The 14,551-nt window shown below is 43.2% G+C and overlaps 1 protein-coding gene across 4 annotated transcripts in view; it reads right to left on the reverse strand.

The window, feature by feature from the left end:
- The window catches only part of Arid1a (AT-rich interaction domain 1A), a 77,249-nt gene that overhangs the window by 8,166 nt on the left and 54,532 nt on the right, over window positions 1–14,551 (reverse strand). For 3 of the 4 annotated variants that reach the window (XM_020183233.2, XM_074080898.1, XM_074080901.1), the window contains exons 5-14: window positions 10,731–10,971; window positions 10,404–10,493; window positions 9,706–9,873; window positions 8,616–8,928; window positions 7,040–7,185; window positions 6,843–6,952; window positions 4,807–5,016; window positions 1,981–2,188; window positions 570–702; window positions 238–413 (exon numbers count right to left, since the gene is read on the reverse strand). In XM_020183233.2, coding sequence (XP_020038822.2) covers window positions 238–413; window positions 570–702; window positions 1,981–2,188; window positions 4,807–5,016; window positions 6,843–6,952; window positions 7,040–7,185; window positions 8,616–8,928; window positions 9,706–9,873; window positions 10,404–10,493; window positions 10,731–10,971 — 1,795 coding nt within the window. The remainder of the gene's footprint in view (window positions 1–237; window positions 414–569; window positions 703–1,980; window positions 2,189–4,806; window positions 5,017–6,842; window positions 6,953–7,039; window positions 7,186–8,615; window positions 8,929–9,705; window positions 9,874–10,403; window positions 10,494–10,730; window positions 10,972–14,551) is intronic. The other variant, XM_074080899.1, reaches the window with a different exon arrangement.

Raw genomic sequence — 14,551 nt, forward strand, 5'->3', positions numbered from 1 at the left:
ATTGGGTGAGGCCAAAAGATAAGAAATAGGGATTGGGGATGTAGCTGAGTGGCAGAGAACTCGCCTGGTATGTGTTAGGCCCTGGGTTCCATGCCCAGCACCACAAAAAAAGGAATAAAGGGACCAGTTAGAGCATGTTATGTCAGGAAATGCATTATCTCAGATAGTTCTATCACAGATAGAACCCTGAGCCACTCTCAAGATAGCCCTGGCACAAGGTCAATAGCAATTGGTTACCTTTCCTCATACTGCTGTAAGGATCCTTATTTGGCTCATAGGACATGCGCCCCATCATGTCAGAGGTATTCATACTGGGCTGGTACCCAGGGTTTGGAGTCATGGAATTCCGCTTCTGGAATGTGGGGTCACTTCCATCAGGAAAGGCATCCTGGATCCCGACTGAATTGCTCCTGCTCCAGAGTGAGGAAAACCAATTGAACCCCAAATAGATAAAATATATAAAGGAAAACACACAGGAGTCACTGGCTAGGCAAATATGACCCTTGGGCTAATCAGGAGTTGCCACACACTTGTCACCAGGGTCCCCCAAACCTTGCTCCTGGCCTTACCTCATGCCTGACAAGGGAGGGATTTGACTGTGTGGTGTGGATGCTGGAGTTGGTGGCTTCAAGTCTCCTCCTTCTGCCATGGAACTGCTGGTTGACTGAGGAGTCTGTGGCCCCTGCATAGACCCTGATCCTGCTATAGACAGAGATGCAGGATAAGCAGCTTGCTTACCAGAAAAATATTTAACTTTCACAGAAACAACCAAATGCTCCAAGATATTTCTGTCTCTCTCTCGCTCTCTCTCTTTTTTTTTTTCATACAGGGTCATACTATACAGTCCAGGCTAGTCTCAAATTCATGATCCTCATCCTTCAGCCTCCCAAGTGCTGGCATTACAGGCCTGTACCACCGTATCTTGCTTTCCAGGACTTCTTCAGAACTTCTTTATAATAAAGATTTTCCTAAGGCCATTAAAGCTTAGGGCACTGTTTTCACATTAGGTGACCTATAAGGTCAGGTTATTAAAAAAGGGGAATAGGTTTTGTCCCTTTATGCTTTAAACACTTAAAGTGATGTGGTCATGACATCACTATGCCAGTCACTTCTTGACTCACTGACAGTTTCTCTCTTCTCCAAGAACCTTATCTAACCTATTAAACATACTATTGATTGTGCACAAGATCCCAGTCAGTGTCCCCAAAATTCAAGGTGGTAGGGTCCACCTAGACCCCAATCTGTGGTGCAGTTTAGGAATCTAGGTGTTCTTATTCTCAAACACCCAGCACAATGTCATCCTCAGGTTCAAATCTTCCTCTAACCTGATGAACAGAGAACTCCCAGTAATTAATGTTTCCATTAGTTACCATTCCCAGCAGTAGATATCCCAATGCTGAGGCCATCCCAGCTGATGAGTCATCTCAGGCACTCATAACACCCTCAGAGGTCAACACCAGGGCACATGTGTTTACACCCACCTTCAGGGCCCTGGCCTTCTTTTCTCCCCATGCTAGCCTAGGCCCTTGCCTCCTCTCAGAAAGGAGAGTGGACAGAGGCACTCCCATCAGAGTTTCATTCATGTCACCCTTTCTACCCCCTCCTTCCCATTCATTACCATCTTAGCTCCCTGGGGAATTCTGGGCTCTAGTCTGAACTGTATTCTAAGGGGCTGATATCCGCTGGCCAAAGCTCCCAGATGGCTCTGCCTTACTGTTATTTGTCAGTTTTTCCTCACTCCTCTATTATTCCTCCCACTCACTAGTTTACAAACATTTAGCAGGATGCCAGATATATAATGAAAATTAAAACTTAAGAGCTGCTATACAGTACCTCCCAAGGGAATTGCCACTGCCCGCTCTTTAGTGTGCCAACCTGCTAAGGCCTATAGTATGGTAGAGTAGAGCAAACATCCCTGGGGGAAGGCACTACTGTGTAAGGATCCAGGCCCTGTTTTGAGGTTGCTCACCCCATCCTTACCAGGAGAGGGAGGTTGGATCTTGGGTTGGGACTTCTTGGAATCAGCAGCTGCAAAGATGTCTGGGGGAGGGTCTTCTCCCCGTTCAATCTTGCACTCAAAGGCATAGAGACACTGGATATACTGCTTTTTCAAGGAGCTGGCAGCACTGCTGGATGTGCCCACATTGAGGTTGGTCGCAAGTTCCCGCCATTTTTTGTTTTTGTTGACCTGTACAACCAAAGAGGAGAGTCAGGGTGTATCTGCACCCAGTCTTCCTGCCCACAAGTTCCAGTGCTGCAAGGTACTCTGATTTCTTGTGGCATCACTATTCTAGCCAACAAAAGCTAGCACAGCTGGATGGATAGTCCATGATAAATGGACTGACTTATGTCCATTGATAAATAGACTTAACCTATGACTGACTTCACTCTATCCTCTGTAGGTTCCATTCCAACTTTTTGCTTACTTATAACAGGGTAAATTTCATATCACTATTAGAAAAGAATACAAAAAGTCTTATCTTTGGCTTTATACATATGTACTGTTGAAAAATGGGTGTGCAAATCACCGTCTGATTCTAATTCTATTTTGAATGCCTAATAAAGAGTTTATAAAATGTGGACCATTGTGGTAGTATCAATAACCCACGTGCTTGACTTTATCAAACTGGGGATTTTCACATCTGATTATTTTTCCCTTATTGCAAATTTAAGGACTTATGTTATTGCTTCCCAGCATCACAGTGACATAACTTTAGGTCACTGATTGTCCACATGTTGAGTACTGTAGGACTTCTTTTGGACCACCCCAAGGAGACAGCCATAGATCTGTCTCCTTTCCATAGCTTCAGGGCACATATGGGTTTTTTTTGGGTGATACTGGGGCTTGAACTCAGGAGTCTATACCTTGAGCCACCCTGCCAACCCTTTTTGTGAAGATTTTTTTCGAGGCAGGGTCTCACAAACTATTTGCTGGGGCTGGCTTTGAACCGCAATGCCTCCTGAGTAGCTAGGATGACAGGCATGAGTCACCTGCACCCGGCTTCAGGGCACATTGACTGAAACTGTTCCCCCCCAAAAGTTTCCTATAATCAGTTTTTCCGCACTAGCTGGGCAAGTCTCCTTATGCTTATTCCTACATCTTATAGTAACCATGCCCCTCAAATGTTGGGAGCCCTGGCCTTCTAGTACTAATCCATAAAGGGAGTGCAATAGGTTGTGATAATCTTTGATTTGATACCAGTGATAACACAGAATTTAAGGAAGCACATACAGGGACAACAGGGTTCAAAGAGAGGTAACCAGGAATACTTTTCATGGTGCTGATGGAGAGAATTAAGACCTGACCCATCTTAAGTTGGAGGTGGCCTGTGTGTGATACTTCATACTCTTTTCCATCCCCATGCCATTTAGCCCAATGTATTGGCATGGCTCCTTCCTCTGCTTAAACTCTACTAACCCATTAGAAAAGCTCAGGACTCACCTTTTGTCTTCTTGGAGGCTTCACAAACTAACTTATAATGGTACTCCCTCCCCTCTCCTGTGAATTCTCATTATCTTTAGAATTCAATTCAACACAACACCTAAAAGGTTTCAAATCTTTTGCAAACTGACAAGCCTCACCTTGGAGATTCCCTCAGTACCTTACCCTATATCACAAGAGCTAAAAAGGCTACCAAACTTCTTAACCCATGCTCTCTTTTCCTACAGGCAGGATATGAGAACTCAACATCAGAATAAAATGCAGGAATACACCCAGGGTCACCTCAAAAGCCTTCCGTGGCTTGACTTGACTTCCCATACCAGTTACATGGCAGTATGCATGTGCCCTGTTTTGTTTTTCTTTATGGGGGAGGGGAATAAAGCCTGAAGGGAGAAGGAATTCATAACTGACTGTTGGTTGGCTTTATTCCAATCACTTTCTTTTCTGTTGGTGACAGCTGTTTTCCTCTTCTGAATTAGAAGGTTTAGAGTAAGTCTGTCCCTACTCTCCAGCCTCCAGCTACAAAGTGATTCAAGAGTAGTTTCTGGTCTGGTCACTATAGAAACATGTACAAAACCAAAGCCTACAAGACAAGGTGGGCTGTCTGTCAGTGTTGTCTCGCCTGTTTACCTCTTAGGCCGAGTCTAAAATAAAACTCTATAGTATCTGTACCTTCAGTTCAGAGGTTTTCAGCAAGGATTAATTCATTTCCTTAAGTCTCCAATATACAGCGACCAGATACATAATTTTTTTTATCACTTCTTCCTTCACAAACTGGTTCTACTAAGCATCTCCTAAAATTCCATATCCACTGGGAAGCTTCCTGGATTCAGAGGGTCAACAAAAACTCTGGCTGCCCATGTATCAACTTACAGACCAATTTATGTGGCAGAAACCTTGCTGAAAGGTTTAACTTTTTTTGACAGTACAGAAGGGTACACATTGTCCTCCTTTCACCAATAAGAAAATTAAGGCTCAGAATGGTTTACAGACCTTGATTAAGGTCATCAAATATAAGTGGCAGGATTTTAAAAGAGGCCCATCTCTCCAAACCCTGCACTTGCTACAGTGACAAATTGCCTCCTTGGAGCCAGAGGAAGATCTGTGAGCAATATCTTTGAACCCCAGTAGGATCACAGATACATGGTAAGCTTATTGCTAATAGTTCCTACTATTAAGGAAGGTCTCAACCTCCTGCCTTTGCTTATCTTCTACAAGTCCTGTGCTTATGGTCTGTCAGTAGTATGTGACCAGAGGGCAGAAAAATGCTGTCCCTGTGGGATACCACAGGAAGCCAGTGAGTTATCTAGCTAGGGACTTGTGGGAACTATAGAGGAAGCCAACTGTCATATATATATACTCACCTGAGTCAATCCACCAATCTCCTTTACAGACACATAGAGGCGATAGAGGTCCAGAGGTTTTCTACCCACAGCAGGCAGATTTGTCATGCCCATGGCCTTTTCCTCTGTGAAGGCCAGATAACGGTCCACCCACATCTTCCTCTCAGGCTCACCACCCAACTCATACAACTTGGTGATCTTCTCATTGGTTGTAGTAGAAGAACTGGATTTCTGGAAGGGTAGGTGAAAATTCATAGAATGGATCAAATTCAAAGTCTATGCTAAGGGTCTCAAGAAGTCTCTTGACAAGGGCAGTGGAAAAGCTTCTTGCTCACAGGTGGTCACTAATACCTGCCCCGCCTTCACAAGGCTAAGGGTCAAAAGGCAGGTAGGCCTTATATTGTAAAGAGAGCAAACTAATACTGACTATATGTGTACTGTACTGGGAACTGGACTATATGTCTTTCATATCTGGTATTATACTTCATCCCTATTTTTAAAGATAAAGAACCAGGCTCTAAGAGGCAATACCTAAGGTCTCAAAGCTTCTTCAAACAAAGGCCTCTCAAGTTGGCCTTGAACTCATGATCCTCCTGCCTCAGCTTCTTGAGTGCTAGGATTATAGATGGGTACTACATACCCAGTTTAGAACTCACAGTTTCTAACTGGTAGAGCTTAGTTTCAAACCTTGCCCACCTGACATCAAAGCTACTACTCCTCTGATACTACTTTCCAGGAACCTGTTTTGCTCAAGAAACTCAACCCATGATCTTGAGACAACAGAGTAAGCTAAAATGAAAAGAAACCGTCCTTCCTCTAGTCAGGCATAGTAGTACATGCCTGTAATCCTCTACTGGGGAGGCAGAGGCAGAAGGATTATGACCTTGAGGTCAGCACAAGCGAAAATAGCAAGGTCATGTCTCAAAAACAAAGTAACAGCTGGGTGCTGGTGGCTCACACCTGTAATCCTAGCTATGGAGATTGAGATCAGAACAATTGAGGTTAAATGCCAGCTTGGGCAAATTAAGTTTGTGAGAACCTACCTCCTAAATAACCGGAGTAAAATGGACTGGAAGTGTGGTTCAAGCAGTAGAGTGCCTATTTATAAGCATAAGGCCCTAAGTTTGAGACACTGTCCCACCAAAAAAAAAAAGTAATAATAAAAAAAGGCCTGGGGCTGGGGCTCAAGTGGTAGAGTACTTGCCTAGCAAGCATGAGGCTTTAAGTTTAATCCCCAGTATTGTAAAATAAACAAAACAAACAAACAAAAAATCCCAAAAGGGCTGGAGCCATAGCATTCTAGTGCACTGGCCTAGAATGTGCTAGAACCTGGATTCATTCAATCACTAGTAATGCAAATAAAATAAGATAGAACAGAAAGAAAATCTTCATCGTCAAGAAAGGATACATCTCTCACCTGGTAGAAAGACTTTGGATATTAGCCTGTCTAAGACAAGAGAGTAGATGAAGAGTTGGTTGCTGGAGGAGGAAGATATCCATACTTATACAGATAAGAAAAATGAGGTATGGCCAAGGACAGAGATATTTAAAATGATTCAAATGTTGAGCAGGTCCTAAGGCTGCCAAGTAGCCTAACAGAGAGCACACCCAGATTCAACCTGTAAGAAGGCCAAGGACCCAATTCCTACTTGCTTATCTCCTTCTTTATGGAACACATGGTACCAACCACTCCTGCTGCTATGAGTAAAGACCAGGAAGAGAAGAGCAACAAGTTGCCCACAGCATACAATATCTATCAGTGTATGAACACAAGAGGATCAGTCTCCCAGGGGCACCAGCCAAACAGCGCAGAGAATTCTACGCTGTTTCCCCTGTTAACATGCAGCTGTGAGAATGTAGTATTATTAATATTAAGATTCCTTAGACAAATTCAAGCCTAATTCCATGAACTGTTATTTTGTGGCCCTTTATGCTAAGAGGAAGTTTTTCAGAGACTAGTTGGCATAAAAGGCTTAAAATCTTAAGACTTTTCATTTTTCTTCTTTTCATTAAGGGGACAAGATATCAGGTTGAGGAGTCAAGATAAAAATCATTACCTTGGATTTGGATTCTGCCTTCGGTGTCCCATCTGCCTTGTTGTTCATTTTGGTGGCTGGAGTTAACTTGACATCCCCAAGGCCCATCATCTCTGGGCTGGCTGCCATCCCTGTAAAAGAGGGAAAAAAATTCTCAAGTCCAAGCTTGAGATCACTCTTGAAGAAATCCCTGGAGTATGAAATGACTTAAGATTTACCTGCTGAATTGTTGGCCATGGTTCCACCCATGGGATATGGGGGTCCCTGAGGGTTGATCATGCCAGCCATACTATTAATCCCTTGTCCATAGGGAGGTCCAGTTCCCATCATACCCCCTTGATTCATATTGGGGTAGCCTGGGGGCCTGAGGGAAGAAGATGGGAATTAAGAGAGAAAAGGGCTAGAGACACTCAGCTTTCAGATTTGAACATGAACAAATAAGGTTGTTTGATCATCTAGTCAGGTTTAAATGGAAAATGTTTATAAGTCTCTCAAACTAGAGCTGGTCAGCATCTAGATATTCATCTTCTATTCCCCACAAAATGATTTTATAAGATTGGAGCGCTATATAGCAAACATTAGGCTCAATTTTAAGTGGTACACTCTTAGTACCTTCCTTCAAAGTTACACTGTTATTTTTATTTAAGGGCCCTCTCAGTAGCACAAGGCAGAGATAAAATGCTTAATTGTAACACTTTTTGTTATGCCAAATACAAAACAAACTAGACTCCTCCTGCATAGCACCCAGAAGTGGTTTTGTGTATTCTCTTTCTCCCCTTCCACGACCCCCATATATGCTCTTGCTATGTAACCCAGGCTGGCCTTGAACTTGAAATCCTCCTGCCATAGCTTCCCAATTGCTGAAATCACAGGTGTGGGCTACCACATCTGCTTTCCTTTTTTTCCAAGATGTAACGTTGCTATGTTGCCTCATGCTTGCCAATACTCTACCACTTGAGCAACATCCCCAGCCCTTTCTGTTGTAGTTGTTTTTCAGACAGGATCTTGGGCCTTTGTGGGCAGGACTCGGACTGAGATCCTCCTAGCTCTGCTATTGCAGCACCTGGGACCACAGGCATGTACTACCACATCTGGCTTTTCCTAGCAGTACTGGGATTTGAATTCAGGTCCTTGTGCTTAGCAGACAGGTGCTCTACCACTTGAGACATGCCCCCAGTCAGGGCTTGTTTTCTGAGATAGGGTCATTTTGCCCAGACTGGTCTTGAACCATGATCCTATCTCCATTTCCCAAGTAGCTGGGATTATAGCTATGGCTACCATGCCTGGTCCTCACACCTTTTTTTTTATATAGTTCTTTACATACGATACTTGGTCATGTGAAATACTAATCTAGGATGCTTAAGAATTAACATTTTTGTTGTTTTTTTATTTTCACACCATAGGAAAAACCTAGATTTCTTTTTTTGTCAGTGCTGGGGTTTGAACTCAGGGCCTCACACTTGTTGGGCAGATGCTCAACCACTTAAACCACTCCTCCAGTCCTGTTTTGTTTGGGTATTTTCAAGACAGGGTCTTGCAAACTATTTGCCATGGGCCGGCTTTGACCGTTATCCTCCTGATCTCTGTCTCCTGAGTAGCTAGGATTGTAGGTATGAGCCACTGGCACCTGGAGAAAACCTAATTTTCTACAGAGCTCTCAAGAAAATGCTATCTACCGGTTACACGTACATACATACATACATACAAACAACACTCTCGTTTAGGCTCAAAAGCATTTCAATGACCACAACAGATTTTCTTACATGGACCCCCTCTTCACTTCCTAGGCCTTACCTGTTTTGTATAGAGTTGGCAGCAACGTGCATGGCAACAGCAGATTCTTGAGTTTTCCGGTTCATGCCCCCTGGTGGGGGGCACATCCCAGACCCAACCTGAGGTGGCATATTGGCCATATTAGGACCATAAGGCCTGTTGCCCATGGAGGCATGACTCATTCTCCCTGGAGGAAGTGTGCCATAAGGTGGAATGCCAGGCTGCCCATGCATCTGACCTCCAGCACCCATGGGATTCATGCTTCCAGCCATGCCTGCATTGGGGTAGTTGGCATTGGGCAATGCATTATAGTTTGGCTGCCTGGGATAGCCTCCTGGAAGAGGAAGGAGAGAAGATACAAGACTTGGTTAGTAACTGATTGGCAACTTACTAATATCTCTCAGTTCTAAAACTTCAAACAAGGAGAATCAATCAATACTTTGGTCAGGAAAGAGATCACCTTCATGTAGCTTCCACCTCCATGGGATTAAAAAGGCTAGGAACATACATTATCCCTTCCTCTGTGTATATGCATCTTGCTGGGGATTGAACCTAGGTCTTGTGCATGCTAGACAAGTGCTGTACTTCTGAGCTACAACTCAGCCCCTGGGTTCCCTTATCTTAATAAAGACAGCAAAAAGCAAGGCTGACTTTGCTACTACTAAGACCCACCAAGTCTCAGGGGAATTCTTTCCTTTCTACATAATCATCTTACTTTTTAACTCATGTTCTGTATAAGATATCCAGTTGTATACCCACATAGGCTGATTTTTTTTTAAAAGGTTTATTCTTTAGAACTTACTTACTAAAAAAAAAAGAAGATTGGGATAACCAATAGGTACTATCTATTAATTTTTGTGCTCAATTGAGTACTAAACACCTTATATCTACTTTATAGATGAAACAGGCTCAGATAATTAAAAGATTTTCCTATGGTGACAGAGTTAGGTGTAGACAACATGGAACCCTACCCTGCCCTACGCTTCAAGGCCTGGGCTGGGTAGATTCAAGGCAAAGAACAGTCTGACTATTATAACCCATATGTCAACATATCAGACCAGAAACTATGTTCTCTTCACTTTTACCTACTCCCAACTGGTAGTATACTCACCTTGTGGGCCATACTGACCCCCCTGGGGACCATAGCTTCCCATGGAGTTCTGCTGGTAGGAGCCCATGCCTGTATGCATCTGTCCTCCAGAAGGCTGACGTGGAGATAAGGCCGAGCCGGGCTGGGGGGAACTGTACTGGGGCATCTGGGGATTCCTCTGCATATAACCTATTTGCGAGTAGTGAGTCGTGTTCAGTACAATGGGAACAAATGCTCTCCCCCTATGGTGGGACTTCACCATCTATGTTTTCTTTAGCAACTATTTCTATGAAGCCTCTATTTGATTTACTACATAGCCATGTGCCTGCCCTTTTAGATTCCTCAAGTGATATACCATTAACATAGGACAAGACAGCTGTTCATACTAAATAGAGGTTGAAAAAACAAAGAGCAGTGACAAAAAAATAAATTGGTAAATGATGTAACAGGTGAAGGTTCAAGACTGAATCTTCAGAAACTGCTGACCAAATTAGGCACGATATAGGCAGAAATCTATCAAAAACACAGGTAAGCACGGAGAAACAAAGAATGACTATTAGGAAATACAATTCTAGAGCCATCATCATAGCAAAGTCCACTCTTAGAATTTACTGCTGAGATTAAGTTTCACAGCCATATAATTCTCCAAGAGCTAATGTACCAGGTACTCAAGTGTCTGCTTTAACCCTCTGCTCCTACCCCAAAGTCCAGACTCTCACCTCGATCTTGGGCAATGCTTGATTGATTCATGGAAGGATGCATGATGCTGTCCGACTGGCCACTGGGTGGCCGAGGTGGCATCTGGTTGCCTGCTCCAGACACAGAGAGTAAGCAAATCATAGCTTAGCCTGAAAATTCTAGCTGGAACTGGCTGCTAGAGAGGCCAAACACCTCCCAGTATCATCTACAAAGATATCCAACCAAGGGGTTCCCACCTCCCTTCTCCAAATCCTACGGGGAAATTATGTACACATGAACCAGGGCTCCCTGATAGCACCAGGATTAGTCACCTTTCCCTCTTCCCAAAGAAGTGCACTTGAAGGTACCTGGCACTGCAGCAGGTGAGAGTGGTCCTGAGCGAGACTGAGCAACACTGGCGGGAGAGCCAACAGGGGATGGGGAGGGGCCTCGGATGCCAGGCAGGTGAGGGGAGGTATGAGGAGAGAAAGGAGACTGAGCTGGATTACTCTGCTCTCCTTGGCTGCTGGAAATCCCTGATGTGCTCACTCCGGGACTCAGAGCTCCTTCTGTCCCCATGGGGAGATCATCTATTGAACCAGACAGATCCTGAAATATACACACAAGAACACAGGTTTAGTAATATGAGGCAAAGATCCTTTTTTTTCAAAGTCCTGTTACCTGTTCAGAGTTTTCCTTAAATAACCAAGAGCAAACACACTACACAAGTTGGTGTTTAGTCATGATACTATAGCTTATATATGGCAAACTTTTGCTAAGAATTAAACAGAAAATAATTTAGACTTTGTGGGCTTTATTGTCTTTGTTAAAGCTATTTAATTCTGCCAAGACTGAGGAAGGCAGGAGCATCATGAATTTGAGGCCAGTCTGGGCTATGTGGCAAGCCTGTCTCAAAAAAACGAAAATCAAACAAACAAAAAACCTATACAATTCTGCCATTGTGTATTGCTTAAAGTAGCCACAAACCGTATGTTAACGTAGGTGAAACTGCGTTCCAATAAAACTTAAAAAATAGGTAGCTTACCCATAAACTGTAGTTTGCTGACCGCTGTTCTACTATCTCTCTACCTACCTACCTACTTATTTATTTAGGTTGCACTGAGGGTTGAACTCAGGCCTTTGAGCTTGCTAGGGAGGTACTCTACCACTTGAGCCACATTCCCAGCCTCACCGCCTCACCCCTGTCTTACTCCCCACCAGGATCTAGTACAGATGGGCACTAGTAGATCACAACTGCAATCCTAACTATTTAGGAGGCTGAGTTCAGGTAGACAGTGGTTTGAGGACAGCCGGGGCAAATAGTTTGAGATCTCAAAAACATCCAGAACAAAATGTACTGGAGGGGTAGCTCAAGCTGTACAGCACCTGCTTTGCAAGCACAAAGCCCTGAGTTCAACCCTAGTCCCACCAAAAAAACCCTAGTACTTTCTCATCTTTCCCACACCACAATCATAGTTTTTTTCTTTTTCTTTTTTTTTTGGCAGGGTGAGAAGGGGGATGACTGGGATTTGAGTTAAGGCCTCAAGTTTACTAGGCAGACACTCTACCACTTAAGCCATGCCCCAGCCCTTTTTGCTTTGGTTACTTTTGAGATAGTCTCACTTTATGCATAGGCTGGCCTAGATCTGCCCGTGCCAGCACACCCAGCTCTTATTGGTTGAGATGGGATCTCTTAAAATGTTTTGCCTGTGCTGGGCTCACACTGTGATCCTCCTGATTTCTATTTTCCAAGTAGCTAGGATTACAGGCTTCAGCCATGGTGCCCAGCCTCCCACAGTCATAGTTCTTATAACTCCCTCTTATAGTCATAAGAAAGCAGCTATTTTGGTGAGATTTTAGTTCTTTCCAATGCGGAAACTACAAAATGTTGCCAAGAGGGTACCAGGAGCTACAATAAAGTGCTAACAAGCTTGGGCAATATTTATAGATTCCCTTTCCCTTAGATTATAACCTCCATTTACCCTCTCTACAAGTCTTTGCAACATAAGGGGGAGGAGGTGAGAATAGGACACAGTATGTGGGAAAGACAATTTCTTAAATGTCAAGAAGGTCTGGGTCGACATTACTATTCGAAGGCTCTGCTTCTTTTGAACTAATCAGTAAAGCATTTGCTTGGATTAAAAAACTCCAGGATTAGCAATCAGAAGCTCAATATGAAAAGTAGTCACCCCAGGGCCAGAGGTAGTGATGCATCCCTCCAATCCCAACAATTGGAAGGTTAAGGCAGGAGGATTACAAGTTCAAGGCCAGCTTGAACTACATAGTAAGACCCTGACTAAAAAAAAGAAAAAAAAATATTCACTCTAGGAAATGTACTTCCCCAAACCGCCTGCTTTACATCATTCTCTAACAACAGCACTTCAGTCTGGGAACTAACTAGAAAGGATGAAAACCCTGATATGTAAATGGTTAAGAAGAATTCTCTTAAAGAAATGTCTGAAGGAGAGCCAAGTTAGCCTGATTTGTGTCTATTCCTACTCATAAAATGAGCTTCCCTTGGAAAGATCAGTTCAAAGTAAGTTTGACAATGGCACTGGAGGTCCAAGGGCCCCCTCTGAGACTGCCCCTCAAGTTCTAAGATGATCAGACTTCCATAACCCATTTGGCCACTTGGCTAGGCCATGAGTATTTCTATTGAGTTCTATGGGAACAAAGCTTGCGCTGAAGGCAAGGCAGGTGTGCATTTGTGTCTGAGCTCGGCTCTCACTGTTAGCTGAGAAATCGGAAAATGCTAACTTTCTTGCTGATAAGTAATAATCCTGACACTCATACAGTATACTTTAAATATGCAATTAAAATTAATTCTAGTGTAGAAGGAAACTCAAGAAACTAACCTTCAGGTAACACCAAAAAACCTCTTCCCTCTCAAAGGACTAACGCATACAGACCTATAAAGGTCTCATCCTCTTGGGTTCACCCCAAGAGAAGGGAATTCCATCTTCATTATGAGAGCTATGTTAGAACAGAGACATCTGGCTTTTGAGCCAAGGAGAGCAGACTCAAAGAGACAGCAAAATGACAAGAGGAGCCAGCCAAAAAAAGCCTCAAAGGCACTTGTTAGACCCTGGAGTCTGCAACAGAACCCAAGGTCCAATGCTCTGTCTTATGCACCTATAGATTCCCTCATGAATTCCTTCCTACAGTCTCTGCTCCTTATCAAGCTACCAGCTTCTGGTAAGAAAAGCTGTTTGTTCATAGGAAGAAGAAATCAGTATATTTTGGAACAAAGAATCAAGGATCCATCTATATCACAAAAGTTAAAATGGCTTTTAAAAATTAAACGTTTTGCCAGATGCTAGTGTCTTATTCCTGTAAGCCTAGGTACTTGGGAGGCTGAGAATGCAGTTTGAGGCCAGTCCAGACAAATAGTTTGTGAAATCCTCATCTCCAAAATAAGTACAGCAAAATGGATTTGAAGTGTGTCTAAAGCAATAGAGTGCCTTCTTTGCAAGTGTGAAGCCCTGACTTCAAACCCCAGTTCTGTAAAAAAAAAAAAGTTTTGTTTCAAACATTTTTGTCTTCATACAAATAAAATATAAACACCATCTTAGAAAATATCTTTCAGGTAAAGTTAAAGTCCCTCTTAACTATAATTTTTCTACCCTTAATAGTAGAACCCCTGTTCGATTTGGTGTTTATACTCAGAGACCTTCTGAAGAATTGAGAAAACAATAGTCAACAGAGACAAAAACCAAAATAGAACACCAAAACTACCAACTACTGCTACCGGTCAGAACAAGGAATAAAGAAGGAGATTGCTCAGTCACACCATTCTGTTTAAGAAGCCAGGTTCATCACAGATCTATGAAGTAAATGCTCATAGTCCAGCTGAGGGAGCCAGGAGTAGCCCTTGGGGCTGGGTACTTAGGATCTGTAGCTGGCAAAGAGGTGACTTCCTTCACAGAGACCCCTCTGGAGAGAGCTGTGAATGTTTTGGTAAAGTACCCTGAGCTCCTTGGAGAAAAAGTACTAAATAAGCTACTGTCAACAATAGCCCCACCTGTGCTGGGAAGCTTGGGCACAGAATAATGTTGGAAAAGGGCACAACATTAATCTTATCTCTGATTTAGTTAGTTTGAGGCCAGTCTTTCAAGCTGTCACATTTTATTTTTTCATCAGATGGCAACCGGTCAGCATGGGGGTTGTTAGTTTGAAATGATTTTAAGAA

The sequence above is a fragment of the Castor canadensis genome, chromosome 7 (assembly GCF_047511655.1).
Source record: "Castor canadensis chromosome 7, mCasCan1.hap1v2, whole genome shotgun sequence".
Classification (NCBI taxonomy): domain Eukaryota; kingdom Metazoa; phylum Chordata; class Mammalia; order Rodentia; family Castoridae; genus Castor; species Castor canadensis.